The sequence below is a fragment of the Podarcis erhardii genome, assembly GCF_964252035.2.
Source record: "Podarcis erhardii genome assembly, chromosome: 3".
NCBI classification, from domain to species: Eukaryota; Metazoa; Chordata; class Lepidosauria; order Squamata; family Lacertidae; genus Podarcis; species Podarcis erhardii.
Window position 1 is genome coordinate 35235485 of NC_138507.1, and position 22832 is coordinate 35258316.

Here is a 22832-nt window from a genome sequence, read left to right on the forward strand (position 1 = left end):
TTATGTGTATATTCGAATGTTATACCTATGCCTGGGTGACCGGGGGGGGGGGACAGGGTAGCCTAGTGGAACATGGAGCTCAAGAAGCTGGTGGCTGTCCAGCTTCAGGCATGCTTAGAAGAAACTCATTAAATGGATCCATTCCAGTTTGCCTTCAGGTCTGGCCACAGCACTAAAACTGCCTTAGTCACCCTAGTGGATTATATTTATAAGGAGAAAGAGAAGGAGTGTGTGGCCCTGCTTATCCTCCTTGCTTTCTCAGTGGCTTTTAGTACTCTTGACCATGGTATCCTTCTGGAGCATCTTCAAGGAGGTGGAGGTTGGGGGCATTGTGTTCCAGTGGTTCCAGTCCTATTTCCAAGGTCATTTCCTGAAAATAGCTATGGGGCACCACTTCGGTATCTAGACTGGATTACTGCAATGTGCTTTACGTGGCATATCGCGGGCCTTTCTCCCACTGCCATTATGACAGGCATTTTGCAAGTAAAGAGATTATTGCAGATGGCAGGATGTGACAATGAAGCTAACATAAGAATATGGTATCAGGAGTGTCCAAACTTGGTTACTATATATATAGCTGTCACGGTCTGGTTTACAGGAGGTCAAAGTCCTGGCGGAGGAAATCAGGACCGGGGGTAAGACGGCAGGGTGGGAGCAGGAACGAGAGTCTGGAAGCCAGGAGTCAGGAAGCCAAGGGTCCGAGGGTCAGAAAACCAGGAAGTCAAGAAGCCAAGGGTCCGAGGATCAGGAAGCAAGGAGTCAAGAAGCCAAATGCAGCAAGGCAGGAAACGTGTTGTGGTGGCGAAGAGCCAAAGGGAAATGCTGACCTTACATCCCTTCCCCGTCTCTTGTCACCAGGTGCTGTGAGTTACCAATTGGCCTCACCTGTGCGGCCGCGCCTAAAGAACAAACTTAGGAAAGCCCCAGTCCTGTGAAGCCCTACTGGTCACAGGGCCTGGCTCCTGCACGCACTCCTGACAATAGCCCACTGATAGAGGAGACCAAACTTCAGAAATGCCAGAAGAATTTGTCAACAGAACATTTTGTCACTGAGCTTAGTGCAATAAAGGGAAACAAGGGCTCATTTGTTGCAATAAGAGCGATGCAGTTGCCTTGCATGATGGGTGTTTGGGCGGGTCCACATTTCCCGCTAGGGCACTGATTAGGCATTAGGATGGATTGCAGCAAACTGCAAACCCACATTATAATGATAACAATAATAATTTATTATTTATACCCCACCCATCTGGCTGAGTTTACCCAGCCACTCTTGGGCGGCTTCCAATCAAGTGTTAAAAGCAATAACCACACATTGGTATCAGCACTGTAGCATACATTCCTTCCCTCAGTGAAATTGCCACATATAATGAGAAACACTGTGAGCTAGTTATGCCCACCCTCTTTAATATTAAGAGGGGTGGGGGAAAGAGGATAAAATTTGACATGAGGGGCGAGATGTTCCTTCTGAACAAGCCATGCTCTAAACGGCATGACAGCTGGCACTCTGTAAAGGTTACAGGTTGTCAGCATTACAGTATTTCATGTCTAATTTGGTGTTACATGAATTCATGCCTTTCTTGTTAGTCACAATGTATAACCAGGCCCACACTTCTAGTGGTGGTTACTCAGTCTGCTGGAAATGGTGAATCACCAGAGTGTCAAAAATAACCTTGTCAAGCCCCAAGAAGCAAGCCTCACAATTAGAAATTCAGAAGAGCGGCACATTTCTGCTTATAGATATCAGGCACTGAGATTTGACGGTGTTATCCTTTTCACAATGACTAGTCTTATGTCTGCGTGCTTTCCATAGCGTAACCGGAACCCTCACGTACAGCCAGGAGTGAGATGCAACTGCCATAATAAAAGCCTCGTTGTCGTCTTTTGTGTGCTAAATCGGGTTGGGGAAGAGATTTAGCTCCAGTTGACTGAAAGGAAAGCAGGTGGGCCTAAAGCAGAAGATGTTGTGAATGATTAGCACAGTGACATGAGGGTGAGTGAGTAGTCTAGGAGCAACATTCACAGGGGAAAACTAGAAATGGCAAATAAATTTCATTTGGAAATAGCAGTACCCAGACTGGATGTGTTCAAGGCTGACTGGCAATAATTACTGTATTTTAAGAACGTAAGTTACAGAATAGTGACCCATTTTAAATAAAGGGATTTATATAGGTTATACTAAATGTCCAAAATATGGTTGACATTGATTTGCTGAAGTGAATTTCAGCAACCCCATCTCCATTTTGTCAACGTATGAAAACAGATATATGTCAGGACCCAGATAAATGCAACTGAAAAGCCTTTTTTTGAGCTAGTTTGGAGGCTTCAGGGCCCCACAGGTGGCAAATGAAGGCAAATTTAGTGCCATTACTAGAAGTACATCCAAGCACACCAAGGCATTATTTGTGATGCCACTGCAGTTTAACACCTTCCAGTGAGTTGATTTAGAGACAGCTCCTGCGACAGTCGAGTCAAATTCTGGAGACAGTCATGCAAGGTTTCTAAAAATTCAGAGATCATGATGGAGTAATAAGCCAAGAGGGTGGTTTATGGACAGAAGAAATGGAAAATAAAGACTGCAATTCAATCTCTTGTTCAGTGACAAAGACAAAATAGAATCAGGTTTGATCCATGACAGGGAATAGAAATTACTGTGATCTATGGAATGAAAGATATTACACTGCAGGTATGATTAATATCTAAAAGGAATTTCATCATTCTGCAATAACACTTTCCTGGAACAGACCTCAGGGTCTATTTCTTTGGACAGTAGCAGAACATTACATAGGCCAATTGGCGAAGTGGTCCATAGGTACCCAATGTCACTTCAGCAATACATGCCCTGCTAAAACTGTTCATCTATTCTTGATAATATCCTCCTAAAACAGCAGCATTCCAAAGAAACAATGCATGCTCTCTTAAGGTTTACATTATTCCTAGGTTGTCAGAAGTCCTCAGTGTCCTGTGAAACATGATATTACAATACTAGTGATCAGGTGTGTGGCCTCCTTTGCCTGATTGCATTACAGCAGCCCAATTCTTGATGTCCAGTGTAGGCTCAGAAGCAATTCCGCCAAGTTCCTGTGTTCACTTCCCTGAGTGTTAAAACTGCATCAATAATGAACAAATCCAGTGCAGTACAAATACATAATAAAATCTTGTGTGTATCAGTTTCTGAATAAATTTGGTCCTACGTTTTTGAATGGAATAGAACAGCATATTATTAACATGACATTCATCCCCCTGTATTTGCCAGACAGCACAAAAGCAACTTATTCTACCTTACCACACTGAATATGAATTTATATCAATTAGTATATAGACTGATAACGAGCCAGTAAGAAAAAGTAACTTTCCTTGAGAAAGACAAAAAAACAAGCTGAGATATAACCCTAAGAAACAGCAACTTCAATTAACAAAACAGTCTTTGGGTATATCATTAACATTTTGCTTATACTAAAACACCACTTAAAAACAGTTTATCCCCTGTTCCTGGCATGACTTTTGCTTTTCAGTCGTATTTTGTTATACTCCCTGAAAACCATCCTGAGCCACATGGATACAGTATAGGCACAATAGACGGAATAATAGCATTAGAATGCAACAGTATTGTCTTCTCTGTGGCCGACAAGAAGAAATCCACTTGCATATGCAGAACCACATTGCAAGAGCACAGTCTTTATGTCCAGTTTGTGCTCTAGAATAGTATACTAGGTGCTGGGGACGAAGAACAGGGGAGTCCTGTTGCCTTTCTGTTCTACTTCTGCTATGGGAAGCCTGTCATCCTGTTGTACTTCAACTCCCATCAGCCCCAGCTAGCATGGCTCATAGTCTGGAATGGTGGGAGCTGTAGTCCATCAGCAGCTGGAAGGCTACAGGTTCCCCATCCCTGTCCTACTTGAAGGTGACCCAGATGCATCTGGTTGGCCAACCCTGGAGGTAGGCTGGACTGTTAGACAGATGTTGCTCAGCCCCAGTAAAGCTCTTCTAATGCTATGTTCTTGGTTGGTTACTGAGCTTGGTTACTGAGACTGTTAAGTGGTCTTTCATGGAACACATCCTCATTTAAAAGAGCTAGACCCACATGTGCCCTGATATCCAGCAATGAAGGAAATGACTTTGTCTAAATTGTACTTCCACCTTTGACTCATTACTCTAAATCTGACTTTTCTCTGAAACTTCTTCTCATTCTTGTTGTCACTTCCCACCTTTGTCAAATAGTTTTCCTGTCCTGGAATATAACAGCCCACAATAAGCTGGAGAAAACCATTAGCATATAACCACTGTGAAATCATTATGATGAGCTGATAAGGGAAATAAGCTCTGCAATGCACACTTAAAGACACTGTGTCTCTTTTGAGCTCCAGAAATATGGAAAAATGCAGATAAGGATTATACTTTGGATACCTACGTGCACCAGGAAGAAACTTTTTCACATCAAGAATGACTCCCCACTGTGACTATGCACTGTAGGATTAATCTCCATCACAAAACTTTATGTGGGTTTGTGGATTTAAGTTAGAGTCTTAATCACTTTCAACGTATTTGATTAGTCTTGGCAGGTAACCAAAGCACACTTGACTAAACAATCATAGATGACTGTCTTAATTATGGGTATGGATAGTAAACAATATGCCCTTTCCCTTCTGAAAGGGCATAGATATGCACTTTTCTTGCTTTAAAGCTTTTACAGATAGTAACATTTAAAGAAAGGCAGTCTAGTTGTCATCTTTACTAACAAAGTTCAACTTTACTAATTGCAACTTTTGCACCATCAACTTTTGCAATGTACAGTCATGACAAAAATAAAATGCACCCTCTTTGAATTCTGTGGTTTTACATATCAGGACATAATAGTAATCACTTGTTCCTTAGCAGGCCTTAAAATTAGGTAAATGAACAACACCACATGACATATTATACCGTGTCATGATTTATTTAACAGAAATAAAGCCAAGATGGAGAAATCATATGTGAAAAACTAACTACACCCTTAGTTGTTCCATAGAAATTAAGAGGTTAAGTAACAGACAGGGGCTGCTAATCAAATGCCTTTGCTTAACTGATAATCAGCAAGTGTGCCCACCTCTATAAAAGCTGAAGTTGTAGCAGTTTGCTGGTCTGGAGAATTCAGGTGTGTTTTAACACAATGCCAAGGAGGAAAGACAACAATGCTTTTAGAGAAGCAAGTGCTGCTGCCCATGAAATTGGGTTCTAAGGCTATCTCCAACCAATTTTAAGTCCATCATTCTACAGTGAGAAAGATGATTTAAAAATGGAAAACATTCAAGACAGTTGCCAATCTTCTCAGGAGTGGTCGTCCCAGAAAATTCACCCCAAGGTCAGACCGTGCAATGCTCACAGAAACGGCAACAAAACCCCAAGTGTTACATCTCAGGCTCTACAGGCCTCAGTTACCATGTTAAATGTTAATGTTCATGACAGTACAATTAGAAAAAGACTGAACAAATATGGTTTGTTTGGAAGGGATTCCAGGAGAAAGCCTCGTCTCTCTAAAAAGAACACGGCAGCATGGCTTTGGTTTGCAAAGTTGCACCTGAACAAAGCACAAGACTTCTGGAACAGTGTCCTTTGGACAGATGAGACCAAAGTGGAAATGTTTGGCCATAATTCACAGCCATGTTTAGCAAAAACCAAACACAGCATATCAGCACAAGCACCTCATAACCAGCTGTCAAGTACAGTGGTGGAAGGGTGATGATTTGGGCTTGTTTTGCAGCCACAGGACCTGGGAACCTGGTGGTCATTGATTCACCCACAAACTCCTCTGTATACCAAAGTATTCTACAGCCAAATGTGTGGTCATCTGCCCAACAGCTGAAGCTTGACTAAAATTGGGTCATGCAACATTGGGTTATGCAAGAGAGCTGTGCATAAACAAATGCCAGCAAATTTCAATGAACTGAAGCAACGTTACAAAAAAGAGTGGGCCCAAATTCATGTACAACGACATGAGAGATGGATAAAGTCCTACAGGAAACAATTGCTTCATGCTATTGCTGCTAAAGGTGGTTCTACAAGCTATCGGATCATAGGGTGTAATTAGTTTTTCACACATGGCTTTTCCATTTTGGCTTTATTTCTATTCATGACACAGTGTAATATATCATGTGTTGCTGTTCATCCGAGGTTGTATTTACCTTATTTTAAGACCTGCTAAGGAACAGATTATTGTTATTATGTCTTCATATGTAAAAACCACAGAATTCAAAGAGGGTGTGCTGTCTTTTCCCCATGACTCTATGCAGCAAAAGAACTGGCCACAAGGAACGTATCCAGAGACTCCTTCAGGAAATGAGAAATGAGTGTGCGTAGAGGGGAGCAGGCCCACCCCCATCAGCCCTGCCCCAATGCTCCTGCCCCTAGAGGAGGAAGATTCAGGGCTTTGCACATTGAATGAGACATGCTAGTCAACAGGCATGCAAAGCAAGGGTAGAAACAACTGCCCTGAATTGTTTATGGTTTTATGGCAACATGTAACACTTCACACACACACACACACACACACACACACTGTATATGGGACAAGGCAGTTGGAAATGTATTTGCTTTTTAATCAGCTAAATATATTGCCTGGTTATATCCCCATAAATTCAGTGCCTTTAAACTGCTGACATATTGACTTTTTAAATTGTCTTTTTCATTATCCAAAACGGAGAAGGTTGGCACTCTCGCAAACAATATGTTTTCGTTTCCTATGAATTAGGTGACATAAAGCCAATAAAACACAGAAAGTAGTCATGTATCATCATAGCTATATAGTACATTTCTAAAAATACATGTTTCTCAAATTTTCAAGCGGTCGATAAATTGTATCCAACGCCAAACGTCAGCCTGCTGCATGATGGGAATTGTGAACTCACCTCTGCTCGCAGGCTGATAGCTTATAACTTACTTCAAATAGTTTTTCTTTTCTTTTTTTTCAGGCAGGCAAATGAGAACATTTTGCATTCTGGGTATAACAAGCTTTACATAATTTGTTACAAGCAATAAAAACTAGAACTCAATAACAACATCAACTGCTGTTTAGGAACGAATACTTACAGTGGCAATCAAAAAGGGAACTGGCTAGAAACCTTATCAAAACAATATGGTTAACAGACCCAAAAATGAATTCAAACACAAAGAAATCACATATGCCTCTGTCTTATGATTAATAGTTAGTACACATGCAATTAGAACAGATCTGAATAGACCCACTAAGCTGAATACCACATTCTTTAACTTATATACTAACTGCCATATACCAAACCCAATAGGAGGTACGATACCTGAAGCAGCGTCTCCACCCCCTGTCATTTAGCCAAGAAACTGAGATCAAGCACTGAGGACCTTCTGGCAGTTCCCTCATGACAAAAAGTAAGTTACAGGGAACCAGACAGAGGGCCTTCTTGATAGTGGCACCCGCACTGTGGAATGCCCTCCCATCAGATGTCAAGGAGCTAAGTAACTATACAACCTTTAGATGACATCTAAATGTTGTATAATTACTTAGCTCCTTGACATCTGATATAGGGACATTTTTTAATGTGTTGCATCTTTTTATATTTTTATATATGTTGGAAGCCACCCAGAGTGGCTGGAGCAACCCTGTCAGATGGATGGGGTAATGATAATGATAATAATTGCCTTTGTGCTGATTAAGACTGCACAATGACGAGTGGGCTGTGTGTGGATCAATGGATGTACAGCATGGTAAATTCTGTTACTTGTAACAGAAATGTTTATTTTCATTTGAAAGAGTTAGAACACTCCCTCAATACTATGTCCTGGTGGAAGCATGAAAACTAAGGCCTAGATCCTGACCTGAAGCCACGTGGTCAAATTCTGAACCTGGCCCAGTCTGCTTTCTCTAGTCCCAACCAGCCTTGCCTAACCTATTTCGGCTCTCCGGTTCCATTCCCCTTGACAACAACAACAACAACAACAACAATTCTCCACACAAGTGAACATAGGATGCTGCATTACACAGTATTGAGCCAAACCATTGGCCCATTTAGCTCAGCACTGTCTACACAGTCCAGCAGCAGCTCTCAGGAGTTTCTGGTAGGAAGTATTTCCAAGGCCTACCTGGAAATGTCAAATATTGAACCTTTAGAATGCAAAATATATGTACTACCTCAGAACCAGTTTCCTCACAATTCCCCCTGTGCTGTTTGCCAGCCTCAATGCAATGCAGAACATTAAAGTGAAGAGGGCACTGATGAAGACCAGCACATAGTCTGCACTGGCTGGGTATAGAAAGGACAACTTCCCCTTTGCTCTTGAGAGTGAGCAGTCCTTGGTCTGCTCTCTCTCCAAGCACGTTCATTATGACTTCAGACCTGTGAGAAGAGACTTGAGTCTGAAGTCAGAGCCTCACTGGAGTCAAGCCCAGGCACAGTGTTTGTAAAGCTCTGGTCAACATGGGAAGAACCCCTTGGGACTGAGACAAGAGGTGGAAGATCTAAGTAGCTTGTTGAAGGCCTCATGGTGAGTTAATGGTAAAGGCAACATTTAAGCAGGGGAATGACCTTGGTCTCCTTGTGATGATGCTATGCTTGTACTATTTTCATTGTATATTAACTGCACTATTTTATATGCATTTGTAGTAATTATTTCTAAACCATTGATTATATACGATCCACTATATATGAACACTTAAGTTATTACTATGATGCATTTGTGAATCTCAGTAAATAATTCATTAATTCTGGGTGTAAATTTAAAGATCACTACCCGATCAAAATTTTCAATAGTCCATTTTAAGGAAGTCAAATGTTCAGTAATTAGCAATTCCAATGTAAAGGAATGTTGTTGTTTTGAAATGCTAGATTCTGAATTATTTATTTTACATATGCCAGGATTTATGTTGATTCACTAGGTATCTGAACTGTGACTGTGATAAAAACTGACACAACTGAAAGGAGGCTGTGATATATGTATTTGCAAAACTTATTCAGTAGCTATACTAATAATTATTTTTTCTTGGCTGAATTCACACAATATTGATTTTTGCTCTGCTCTGTGTAACCTCTCTTTTAATGTAATTCAGCTAAATATCTGGATTGGTAAAGAACCAATAAATCAGAAATGACGTAAATAAGGTCCAGAGGTACTTAACAAGATGCAGATCCAACAATCACTAGGGTAAACATTGATTTGTATTCCAGTATGCTTGTGACCTCTTTTGCTCATCCTTGATGTAGTGGCAAACCTTGTTTACGCTAATACAATTCTCAAGATGTTACAGTGTGGTTTTGCTTTGCTTCCACAGCGTTCTCCGAATGCACTATACCTGTGAAACCAGGAGCACAGACACATTGATAGCCGCCAGGCTTGTTGAAGCAGCTTCCTCCATGCAAGCAAGGAATAATTTCACATTCATCCACATCCAGCTCACAGAGCGACCCATAGTAACCAGTTGGGCAGTGGCAAAGGAACCTATTATGATGCGGATGAGGAATAACTTCAGTGGAGAGCAATGAACAATATCACTTTTATACTAGATCAAGCTGCCCATTATATCTAAGTGTCATGCGTACCACATCCACATCAAAATAATCACAATGATATCCCCCTCCACATTTTTGATTCCCCACCACCACCACAGAATTCATTTCTAAAAGCACTCACCCCACACCCAATATTCATAGGAGCTATAATATTTAGATAACACATTGCTAGGCAGAGTGAGTATGGTCCTGAAAAGGAATGCATGAAGTATCTGTGCTTTTCTGTCCTGGGCTGATTGTAACAGCTCTTACTAGTATTACCGGTATATGCACCATTATGTGTATAATATTGTATGCATATTATAGGAATATAGATTCTAGATGTCCTAAAGTAACAAAATAAAAAGATGTCTACAACTTTGGTATTAATTTTGTATTTTGTAGTAATACTTATTTAAATTATATTCTGTATGTAGCATAATCTTATAAGTAACACAGAGAGCTTGATTCTTATGCATATTATACATATGATATACATACTTTTCAATATAAATTTGCATCATTCACAAGCGGCTCAGAAATTCCAGTGTGGGAAAAGCTCTATTGGATTGGACCTGCCCAATTCCTGATTCTCCTTCCATTCTTACTAGCAGAGCACTTTGGAAATTTAAGGGCTGCCTAGCACCAGAGATTGTACACCTCTTACTACTACTACCCTTTATAAAGCCAGACTTTAAGTATGTAGTGAAAGGTGAATCTAGCTTCCTACCTATTTTTGTTCATGCAGTTCTTACATTAACAGTCAATTGAAAAGCAGGACAATTTTTATTCTATTTTTAAAAAACTTGATTCACTCACAAACCTGTTTATAAGATCTATGCATGTTCCACTGTTTGCACAGGGATTTGAGGCACACTCATTAATCTCCACTTCACACAATGTCCCAGAAAAGCCATCTCTGCAGAAGCACCTGGAGAGAAGAATGACATCTAGTGAGCTACAAAGAATCTTTAACATCCAAATAAAGAAAGAGAATGAAATGGGTGTGTGTGGGGGGGGGGGGAAGCATAATATTTGTTCATATTCCCTTGGTTGGCGCACCATTTTAGAAAATAGACAAGTTGGGAAGGTCTTGTGGCAGAGCGCTTGATTATAATGATCACAGTCATGCACTGGATAATTCAGCGGCAACAACATTATCCACAAATCACCTAAAATCACATGAGCTACAATCCATTGTCTCTGTCTGAAAGCGTTCCCAAGTCAAATCTAGCAACGTCATTCCCTTGGGCTGTTTTTCCTCACCTGTAACCGTTAACCCCATCCACACAGTGACCTTGATTCTTACACGGGCTGGAGATGCATTCATTGTTGTCAATTTCACAGTAAGCACCTTCAAATCCTGAAAGATAGATGAAACAGGTATGGATCAGTGATTTCGGCTAGTCAGTTTGAATGTCAGGATCAGTGATAACAAAGGCCCAGGTGAATGCCTTCCAAATGGAACTTGAAAACACTCGAAGCATTTTTTATCCTTCAAACCTAATGGGCAATGCTTCCCCTCGAAGAATACCGGCACATCTAATAATGCTTGAGCACAGAGGCACAAATAGGACTGAATGCAAGAAATGAGCATCTGGTTAACTCCACTGGGGAACTGAGCCTGGTTTAAAAGCTTGGAAATGCTTCATCAAAAAGAGGGATGCTATACTATCTCAAAACGCAAGGCAAATCCACTGCATGACAAGTTTTAATATATCATTTCAGTAGTGACCAAACAAAATTTCTCTTCCTCCGCTCCATAACCCATTTCCTCTTAAACATCACAAGGGACAGTGGCTTGAAATGGATGCCATAAGCTTTTAATAGATGACACATTCATCTTCAGAAGGCTCAGGCTTTATATTTACCTATTCAAAACATTTATATATTCAGAACATTGGTATACCACCCCTCATACAATATAATTCCAGAGTAGATGTATATATAATAAATACATATCATGAAATATTAAGATACACAATAAAACCATAATATTAGCAATAATTGGCTGTGTGGGGTGTTAGGGGAGGAGTAGCACCTCTGGTGGGGGGACATGTTGTGCTCCTTCTGGGGTAGCTTGTCAACCTTTGGTCCCCACACTGCACTTAGCTCTCACCTGTGGTTCCTAGAAGCTGTCAGCATGCGGCAGCAGCCACACCCCAGTAAAAAGCCTTGACTGACCAGCTATACCAGGTGAGGATAGATGATGGGTCTCAAACCCTCAGTGAGTTAAGGACTTCCCTTGCATGTGAAGACAGCCTCTGGAGGATTGAGCAGACAAGACCAATATTGGATCCAACAGTCAAGATGCTGGTTTCTGCATGTGCTGTAGTGGGAAGTGAGGGGGAAATGGGGCTTGTCAACCTGGGAAGGTAGTCCATGTAGAAGAAGGAAAAGTCTGATCTTAAACCTCCACCGCTTTGCAGGATATCTTCAGGAGAACATAAGGCTAAGGAGCAAAGCCTACACAAATCTGAAGTGAAGTCCCCAAGACGGTAGGATGGCACTTTATATGCCATACTTCCAGCAACTCCTGCAGCCAAGCTGGTGCCAAACATATTGCAAGGCCAACAGGGAGGTCTTGTTGGCTGGGCAGCCCAAGACCTCCACACACACAGCCCAGGCTTGCACCTTGCTGAGGACACTTTGGTGCTGCTAACACAGCAGTTTGACTTCACTCCCAGAGGCACACCCCATCATCTCTTGAGACAGATGGATGCCAACAGCTAGCAGTAATATAAGACAACAGATAAAACATACACTAGGCTAAGGCACCAAATAAATTACAATGTACGGGGAAATGGAACGTTTGAACCACACACCACTTTAGAGAGGGTATTCCACAACCACCCAGAAAGCTCTCTCCTTTGTTGCAACTTGGGGAAGGGCTTCAGCCTATATACACTGTTGGGCTTTGCTGCATCCACTCTAGAGGAATGTTTTTCTTACAACTTCGGCTCTGTTTAAGTGCTGCTATGTGACAAGTCCCATCACATATTCTCTTTTCTACTACTACACATTATTGGAGAAGTGGAGGATCTGTTTTCAATTCCTGGATCCTATGCCACTCCAGCAACATCTGCAAAGAGTACCGTAATCATGGCTTGGGTTGGGGAAATGCTTCCACTGCCAGTTTCGCTAGCCCCAGGAAACTGGGATGAGAAGGAACCACAAGGTTCTTCTTTCTAGACCTTTAAAGCGGCCTCGGTCCAGTATATCTGAAGGAGTGTCTCCACCCCCATCGTCCTACCAGGACACTGAGGTCCAGCGCAGAGGGCCTTCTGGCGGTTCCCTCACTGCGAGAAGCCATGTTACAGGGAACCAGGCAGAGGGCCTTCTCGGTAGTAGCACCTGCCCTGTGGAACATCCTCCCACCAGATGTCAAAGAGAACAACAACTACCAGACTTTTAGAAGACATCTGAAGGCAGCCCTGTTTAGGGAAGCTTTTAATGTTTGATGCAGTATGGTATTTTAATATTTTGTTGGAAGACACCCAGAGTGTCTGGGGAAGCCCGGCCAGATGGGTGGGGTATAAATAATAAATTATTATTTATTATTATTATTGACATTAATGGGGGGAAACATGGTATCTAGCTATGCTGTAGTAGTAATCAGTCATTCAGACTTATTTGGGAGCAAGCTAAAAGAGTTTCATTAGATCTCACTTTGATTATTTAAAGGAAATGTAAAGCATGGCTTTTACAATATGTACTGAGGATATTGAGTTCTGTCACCTGACCATGTGATTCATCAATAATACAACACGGAGCCCTTTTGCTGTGATATTAATTGCATTTATGCAGTGGCTCTTGCATTTTTAAAAGAAGATCCTGCAATTTCTTTTGCCACACTAGTGGTTTGATAAAGTGCCAAATAATCAGTCCAGCACTTAATTCAACTTGACATCAATGTTGGATCCCTCATTCATTAAGACAGCTCTAGACCAGGCAGGAGGAACTTGTGGCCTCCAGATGTTGTTGAACTACAGCTACCATCGCTGTAGTCGGGTGCAACAACATCTGGAGGGTCAGAGGTTCCCCATCCCTGCTCTAACAACTAGTGAAGTCCTGTGATACCCATTCCATGCAATCACATTCTTGCTGCTACTCTGCCATTTTCAGAGTTATCTGAATCAGTTCCAGCAGCATAAAATGCTGCTGGAGATCTAATAATTTATCTTGGAAGATGCTGGTCTAACTAAAAAAAGAGCTGAGACTGGGCCAGAGAAGCTAAAACATATTGACAAAAGAGCATTCAAAGTTCAGGGTAGTGTGCTTTATTGTTACTAAGTAGCAAACATAGGGAGATAATCTCCAGTACTAAATCAGTACTTCAGCATGAAATGACATTCCTTCAGGTTCTTTTCATCTAAAGTGGGCCTTCTAAAATCTATTTCTGAACAATATAAAACTAAGTAATGCCATTCTTATCATGGAGGCATGCAATCTCTGATACAAACACACACAGAGAAAAGCAATATATATTATCTAATAGATTTCGTTCTCCGCAACTTTGGAAAATATGGCAGATTTACTTCTTGCTATTTTATCAGCAACCCATGGCACACATTCCTCTTTAGACAAAGGCACTTGTTACATTTACTGCTCCATCTCTGGGCCCCACAGAATGAAGACTTGAACACAGGCATCAGAAATCAGGATGCAGATCTCAATGGTATGTTATTTTCCTATTTACTTCAATGAGGGTTTTTTAGAAAGAAAAAGAAGAAAACAAACAAACATGAAAAGGCTTAAGGGAATGCAGCCCCACTTTCCAGTATCATTGTACCATAGAGAGACTGGGTCACACCAAGCTACCCTGAGGACACTTACAATGAACTGTTCTCTAAGAGTGTTTCCTTTAATCCACAGCATCCAGTTCTCAGTGCTGGAAAAGACAGCAATTGTCCCTCCTCAGATTTCTGGATGAAATAGAACAAGGTTGGGGAGTGCTTGCCCTCCTGGCAAGGGCTGGATTTGCTCTGGGAAAAGTGGTCAGGGGCAAGTGACCATGGTGGCTGGGCCAACTGTGGAAGGAGTGGAATGACAGCAATGAGCCACTGAGGTGAAACAGGGTGTGGTCTGTGGGGCTGCGGATGCAGCGTGGGGGCACAGAAAGCTTTGCTTAATGTTCCACTTGGCTGGAACATATCAAATGATACAGACTTTCGAGTATCAGGGAACATTTGGGGGAAACACCTGTCTGACACGTGTATTCACTAATGCTGGAAATGCACCTTGCTGGAAATACATTAAGTTCAGGGTGGTTTCACTACTGTTTCCAATTGTTGATTTCTGCTAATAAAAGGAGCTTCTGCAGAGCTAGCCGGCAGCTTGCTTGGAGCATGCTTGCTTGCTCCTTCACAGCTCACATGCATTCAACTCCTGTGCCATCCTCCGTTATTTCTACAGTGGTCTAAGGAGAGGGGTCCATAGAGAGTGCCAGGGATGGATTTGACCCATGTTCTGGAAGATCACCATGCTGGGTTCAAGTAAATAAACTGTGAGATGACCCATGCCACTGACTGTGGCCTAGTTCACAGAATCATAGAATTACCTGTATGGGTTCAACATAACATCAAAAAAGACCCTTACGGCACTTCCAGACTATCACTATTTCCAGGTGGGATTCACTGTCCTACTGGCAAGTTTAGATTATACAACTAAAGTTGATTTGGCACTCCTAGGCAACAAACCCCACTTCCTTCCAAAATCAGACTTTTTGCAATAAGGGAAGTGACAGGAAAATGCACTGGCAAATGTACAGTAACAACTGCTTGATGCAACATCATATAACCTCCTCAAAACATATCAGAATGAATGTTCAACAGTCATCAACATTCCCTGTAAACTTTGAGCAAACAAATCAAGATGAACGCTTCATAAACAGGTAATCTGGAAGCAACCTTAGATTCCTAAAGGAAAATACTACTGATCGCTTGGGTGAATACAGAAATTAGGAAGAGGCCAGCCAGCTAGAGCCAAGTTTCAGGTTAATTTAATGTGATCTAGCAAAAAGAAATGAGAACTGACTGGGCATTTTCTCTCTCTTTTCAAAAAAGTCTCTATCTGCTACTTAAAGCCGTTTAACACATTTTTAAAATGTTAGCAACATTATTACAAATTAACATCATCAACTGCAATCAATTTGCAGCTTTCAAAGTATTTGCACAAAGTAAATCTTCAAAAAGCATCATAATGTAAATGCTCGTTCATGTATTGGGCTAGAAAGAAAGTTCACTCATTTAAGTTATAAAACAGAATGATTTTTATTTTTCAGCAAGCTGTTTTGTAAATTGGCATATTAATTGGGCGCCTAACAAATATACATTTAGTGCTAATGTATTGCTATGGTAATGATATTTAGTAGCATGTGTACTAGAATAATAGGCACATTTAAATGCAACTGCTTGCTGCTGGTGGTCATGCAAATCAGTCTAGCTAGGGATACAAATTATAAATCAATAGTGCATGGAAATGATCTGATACAGCCCTGGAGAACAACACTTCTTTTTTTTTTTATTTACACAAGGTGGCTTTTTCACATTTCCCAGCAAAGTCGCATATTGCTCAGAGGAAACTCTGGGATATTTTCAGTCTGGCGTTTCTGATGGTTTGACCTTGCAGCCTTTTCTGTTGAGTAAACAGGAACTGCCTACTGAATTTACACCAACCTTGTGAACCGCTGCATGTAAATATTTACCTAATCAATAGCAAACAATAAATAGCAGGTTACTGCTTGCAAAGCATTGGCAGAAGACAAAATACCACTCACGTTATCACATACTGCATTTCTCAGAGAAAAGCCCCAAATACCTCTTGAAGTACCTAGAGTTTTATTCCTGATGTTAAAACGGGATATTCCCCACCAGGAGCACTGCAAATCAATCTTGATACCTTCCTTTTATAGTAATGCAGTATTAATCAATTGCAAAAGGACCCAAGGCACAGCATCTTGTTAGTCAGCGAGATGTGTGTGGGAAGCCCACAAGAGATCTCTCCCACTAGACTCTCCTGCTCGTGCTTCCCATCAACTGGTGTTCCAAGGGCATACTACCTTGGATACTGGAAATAATGTATTACCATGATGACCAGCAGCAAAGGATAGCTGCCATTTTCAAATTACGAGGGCCCCTTTCCTGTTGTATGGAAGGCTATTATCACATCTATTTTACATCAGTTCTGCCCTACACAGGACCATATGTTGTTGGACTACAGTTCCCATCACCCCTATCCAGCATGCCCAATGATCAGGGATGATGGGAATTGTAGTCCAACCACAGAGGTTGCCACATTGGGGGAAGGCTGCTTTCCAAACATCTCATAGCATTCAAATGAGGCTCCCTGGAATTCATGCCATCTGACTTGGTAACCCTTAGCGTGGCTTATGCTACCTGCACATGCTCATAGGCTCCTTCCTTTCATTTCCTTGTGCTCACGGGATTTTTTGAAGAAAAGCATCAGACAGTAGTGCCTTGGCATGCCCTACTTTGTTCTGCTCTTCTCTTTACACCTTTTCTTTTTGCCACTTGCAGCAAGTCTAGAATTTCAAAGATGCGACTGAAGCTGCTTTGGCTTCCAGGCAGGGCCATTTTTTGTCTCGAGATGCTTTCACAGCAGTAGCAGCATTCCCTTCTGGTTTGCATTCAATTGCCTTCATTGCAGATGGCACAGAAGAACTTGTCCACGTGCACAGAAGAAAGCCCAAGCTGACACTGCCTCCATCTCCCCCTTTGAAACTGCTGCTGCTCCATTTTCTGACCCAGCATGGCACATTAAGGCGATGTTCTGTTTCACCCACCCACCCAATAGCACCACCAGCCTCCTTCTCACTCTTCTCCTCAGACACACCCTCTCTCTCCCCCTTTTTTCTTGCTGGTGGTCTTCACTTGGACTGCCAGCTTCCCTGGAGGTCATGCTCAGCTCCCCTTCTGCCATGGCTGAAATGCTCTACCTGGCTGGATCAGGACTCCTCAGAGGAGCTAGGGGTAGCAAGCTGCTATACAGTGGACGCTCGGGTTGTGAACGTGATCTATGTGGGAAGCACATTCACAAGCCACAGCGCGTTCGCAACCCACAGTGCTGCTTCTGTGCACGCGCTGGTTGTGATTCAGTGCTTCTGCACATGCACAAAGCGCGATTTAGTGCTTCTGCGCATGCACAACTGCTGAAACCCGGAAGTAACCCATTCCGGTACTTCCAGGTTTCGGCACATCCGTAACCCCCCCCCCCAAAAAAAACCCCGCAACCTGAAGTGTTTGTAACCCGAGGTATGACTGTATTCAAAAAGGCTTTTATAATCATCACACCATGATCCCTGTGCTCCATATTACTGCCAAAGCCGGGGGGGGGGGGGACATTTGCAATGGAACCATGGAATCCTCAAGCCATGTAGTCACATGCAATGAAAGCATACAGGAACCAAACCATGTTGTTCTTGTCTCTCAGGTTAGCAGCTTCCCCTTTGTCAGTCTGAAGCCTCTGGCCGGTCCCCACTATTATCCTGATTGATCATTGACTATTTTGGATGCCGGATGAAGGTTCAGAATAGAATGTAGCTCATTTGGCACCGGCGGCCTAATGTACACACCACCGAGTGTTGGTAGGACTGGGAAATGTCTTGCGCCAAACTTTATGCTCACACTGTTTAAAACAGTACTTCAGAAGGCTACAAAATCGACAGCATTCCACAGTGTGACTTGCATGCAACCGTTTACCTTTTGCATGCCATTTACCTTTTTGACAGATGCACAATGGCTTCCCATTAACTTGTGCCAAACAAGTAGAGTTGTTGATACATGGGTTGTAGGGGGCATCACATGGGTTGTAGCGATACTGGCAAGTCCTTCCAATATAAAATGGAGGGCAAACACATAGAAATTGACCATAGACGGTGGACTCATGGCAGGTGGCTCCATTCAGGCATGGTTCAGAATCACATTCATTTATATCTTCGCTGCATTGCTGCCCTGTCCAGCCTGCTGCACACAAACAACTAAAGGGGGAAGAGAGAGGATAATGAAAAGAGGTGAAAGCAATCTTTATAAACAACAAAAAACATAAACACTTGCAACAGTCTCCTATATCTGCCCCATTGCTTTGATCTGTGTTTTCGGTGCTGACTTACAGTTTCCCCAGGGTCTTTTTCCTCAGCAAGTAAAAATAAACCCTGCTACATAGAACAAAGGAATTCATATCTGAGAAAGAGAAGGAGAAAGTGCTTAAAAGTAAAGGGAACAATGTGACATATAAATAAAATAGCTGCCCCATCATCATGCTCAGTGTTACCTGACTTCCACATGCAGAAATGGCCACACAAATACATAAGTATGTAAAATGTGCATAGTTTGCTTTCTCATCATTTAGGACCCCACAATGACTCACAGTTGCAAATGCAATTTAGAACAGTATAAAAATACCAATAATCAGTCAAATAAAACAAGAAATTAATTATAGCAGCACAGTCTTAAAGAAAATAAATAGGCAGTAGCTAAGAGTACTGGTATATGAATATTTTCTGCCATTAAAGGCCATTAGGCTTAGCATGTCAGATGAAATATAGCAATGATGGTGCCAGGCAAATGTGCTTGGAGAGAAAGTTCCATCACAGGCCATATCTGCACAACAGTATCATACCACTTTAAAAGAATCCTTGGAACTGAAGTTTGCTCAGAGTTTGCTAAAAGTTATTAGGAGAGTCCTATTCCCCTCACATAGCTACAATTCTCTGAGTTGATTAACAATCAATCCATCTCAGAGAATTCTGGGAAATGTAGCCTCCTGATTTTCTTATTTTGAAAGAAAGAAAGTATTTGTGTACTGTAGTTTCATCAATTCCGCGAGAAGCTACCTAAGAAGCCAATGTATATTTCTTGCACATTTTGCACAGCTCATGGTGCTGAGATTAGATTGTAAAGGTGGTCTGAGAGAAAGGTGGGATTTGAACACAGATTTTACCAAGTTCAGCTATTTTTCCACTTGAACCTAATTCAGGGAAGATGCAAGTTGTTTTCAGGCACTCACACAATAAGCAGAAAACTTGCACCAGCTAAGCCTGCCTTGTTGTTCTCTGCCAGCCACGCATAGGGGCAAACATCTGTAAAGGGGAATCCAATGTGCACAGGCTCTGTCGGCTAATGGGAACCCTGATTGTGCAGGGTTCCCAGTTACAAGGAGAGTCTGTTTGTACACAGAGGCTTTTCTGTACAGACGTTTACCCCAAATCTTGGAAGATGGGAAGGTGACAGGACTGCCAGAGTAAGTGATGGGAATGGGGCCAAATGGTATGCCCCCCCCCCAAAAAAAACCCTTCTATTGTATCCAATGAGATGGATACATCTCATTGTTAGATGTATCCAACTAAGAACTGACCAGCTGGGTGGGATTCACCTAACAAGCTCCGTCAGCAGAAGTCCTATGCAAGGACTTCCACTTGCACAATGGGGTTTTACCCCACACTCCCCTCCCCAAGCCCCCCACAATTGGTTCTGTTGGGGGTCAGGAGAATGACAGCACAAGGAGGTGGACTCTTCTGTCTGCTAAGCTGAAATGCTTGTGGATACAGAGCATTCACCATAGTGCAACGTTGAATGCTACCCACTGACATGAATGAACCTAAGTTATGGCTTGTCTACACTCACACTTGTCCAGGCGGTTTTCTTTTTGCCCTGACACTTTCCTTGGCAAAATCCGCTATTTAGCACTGAATCAGATCCAACAACAATCTGCAGGAAGCCTGTTTGACGTTTGCTCCAATTCAGCGGTAAAGATTAGGTTTCCCTGGGGGAAAGCAGAGGGAAAAGTGGAAGTCTAGTTGAGTCCTCAGTCACGTCCATTCATTTCAATGGGCTGGCTGTAAGCAGACCTAGCGTCCCCTGTGGGTTGTACCCAATGCTGTGACAAAAGGATTCTGCTAGCGCAATGGGACTTCAGTTTCCTCTTCTGTCCCCCACATGCCCCTCAGAGTCTGCTCTAGATGGTTTGCCCCCAATAGCTGATTTGGCTGGTGCCCAATGGGCCATAAGGAACAGGAGAGGAAAATGAAACTGCATTGCACCAATGGAAGTCCCTTGTGCCAGCAGAGATGCAGCACTGGATATGGCCCTGAAATGTTCCCCAGCCCCTTCAATCTCTCTTTCACTCTCAAACACATGTGAGCGTCTGCATGTGAGCGTCTAGAGCACAGTATACGTAGCCTGGCTTCTGAACTATAAAAGTTTCCCTAAGATCTATGAAAGGCAACATTGATGAGACTGCATGCCCTAATTTAATTGACACAAATGTGCAGTGTACTGATCACCTTTATTACTTCTGCTCTCTAAGTGTCCTGATGACAGCCACAGCACGTTAGAAAACCGCCACATGCGTTGACATTTCCAGCGCATTTTGAATGGAAACTTGACACATCAGAAACTCCTACATATTAGAAGGCTGCTGTTTCTCCACATTTGAGCACTGGGAGAGAAAAGGAGGAGTGTGGAGGGCTGAGTTACAGTACAGAATATCTACATTTTAAGCATGGAATGAGGGGACTTGCTTTGCAAAGTCTGCCCTTCTCTAAGATGCCTAAGATGCAGTTAATGATGCAGATGAGGATAATGAGATGCACCTGTGTTTCCTCTCCAAATAACCCTCATGGCCCTGCTTATAATGGCACTTCCCTACTTGGCTTCTTTTAATTTTAATCAACACTAACTATCTGGAAGCATTTGTTGCTGGTGTGGTGTGCCAAAATAAAATAAACATATTGATGTATGCCTTTTGGAAGGAAAGGACCTTTTTCTTTGTTCTGTGCTTCCCTCAACTAAAAATGTCATGTGTGTCACCCATATTGGAAGAAGTAAACAGCATTTTTCTTCTCCCTATCTCAATGCTGTTGGAGTTATACGCTGCCCTTTTGTCCCACAGCCAATGTGAAGCGTCACAAACGATGCCACAAAGTGAAGCATGAGACAGGCCTGAGACCTAGGGTGCACCCTGCAGGGTTTTTAAAAAGCTATTGCTGCTGTTGTTACTGCTTTTCAACTCCTAGGTGCCTGTGCATGTGAGCAGAACAGTCCAAATGTGTTCATCAATTTAAGTAGTTGGCAAGGACTATTTCTCCATAAATGCCACCATCAACATGTGGGGGTAGGATGCCCCCAAATAAACACAAATCATAAGCGGCAGTGGATGGTGTGGTGGGGCTGCACCCTTTACCTGATCTCCTTCTGGCTCCAGTGAGTGGGGGTCGCTCTGGTGGTGCCCCCCCCCCAGCACACCTGCCCTGGGCGCCAACAAGAAACACTCCACTGCTTTTTCTAGCTGTAACATAATGAAGAATCATATCTTCAGCTGCAATCTGAATGCACAACTTGAAAACGTGGATACAAAACAGAACACTGGACCTGCTCTAACAAATGAATAAACCAGCCGCATACACAGCATCATTTGGGGACTGAAAGAAAATGAGCAGGGGCTAGTTAGGCTAGTTGCATGCCTTCAGCCCTGATCTCCTTCCTAACAGAATCCCCATGTGACTTCATTTTGCATGCCTCCCTATTCCTAAGTAACACCAGTCTCTCCCCTTTTCGATCACCAGGGCTACAATTTACCGTTACACAGAGCTGCTGGAACTGCTTAATGAATCATTGGCTTGTTGTTTGCAATAATGTCATATTTCTATTTGCTGAGACAAAGAGCTGCGAGGTGTTTATTACCTTGGAAATTTTCAGCACTTTTTTTTTTTAAATCCCAGATTGAAAAGCAAATGCAGTTAATTGCCTGCCAAACAAAATCTGCTGCAGGTAACTGCAGAAGATGTTTTACATTAGAAAGAAGTTGCCAGATTTTGACAAAATGCCCTTGCGTAGCCAGCAGAGCTGACCGTACCAAGTCCTTCTGGAAAAGCGACTTGCATCCCATTGTCTGATGGGAGATAAACAAAAGCTAATGGGCTTTTTCGAGTTTGATGTTTCTTCCAAGCTTGCTGAAGGATCAATCAAAGCACTTGTTTTTGCCGTAGCTACAGGCCCTTCCACAATACAAACTGTTGAAGGCTGCAATGCTAGAATGCAACCTCCAATCTGCGTCCTCTTAAACATTCCAAGCGCAGAAAGTAGGTATCTGGGTTAAACTTCTCTCTCCAAGTTGAATACACTAAAATGTTCTCCTTCAATTGCAACCACCTCATCCTTCCATAATCTGCACTTCAAAAAGCCTGCATTAGGAAGATGAGGAAAAACAACCCATTCATTCACCACCTCCATGGGACAACAAAGCTGCTGAAAGTAACTGTGTCAAGGGCTCATTCAACAATCATTCACTGTATATTTCCTTTCCTGTGCATGCTATCAAGTT

At 42.3% G+C, this 22832-nt stretch overlaps 1 protein-coding gene across 2 annotated transcripts in view; it reads right to left on the bottom strand.

Annotated features, from left to right (window-relative positions):
- The window catches only part of EYS (eyes shut homolog), a 499923-nt gene that overhangs the window by 372571 nt on the left and 104520 nt on the right, over window positions 1-22832 (bottom strand). For both annotated transcript variants that reach the window (XM_081856657.1, XM_081856658.1), the window contains 4 exons: window positions 18230-18489; window positions 10758-10854; window positions 10315-10422; window positions 9296-9441 (listed from right to left, as the gene is read on the bottom strand). In XM_081856657.1, coding sequence (XP_081712783.1) covers window positions 9296-9441; window positions 10315-10422; window positions 10758-10854; window positions 18230-18489 — 611 coding nt within the window. The remainder of the gene's footprint in view (window positions 1-9295; window positions 9442-10314; window positions 10423-10757; window positions 10855-18229; window positions 18490-22832) is intronic.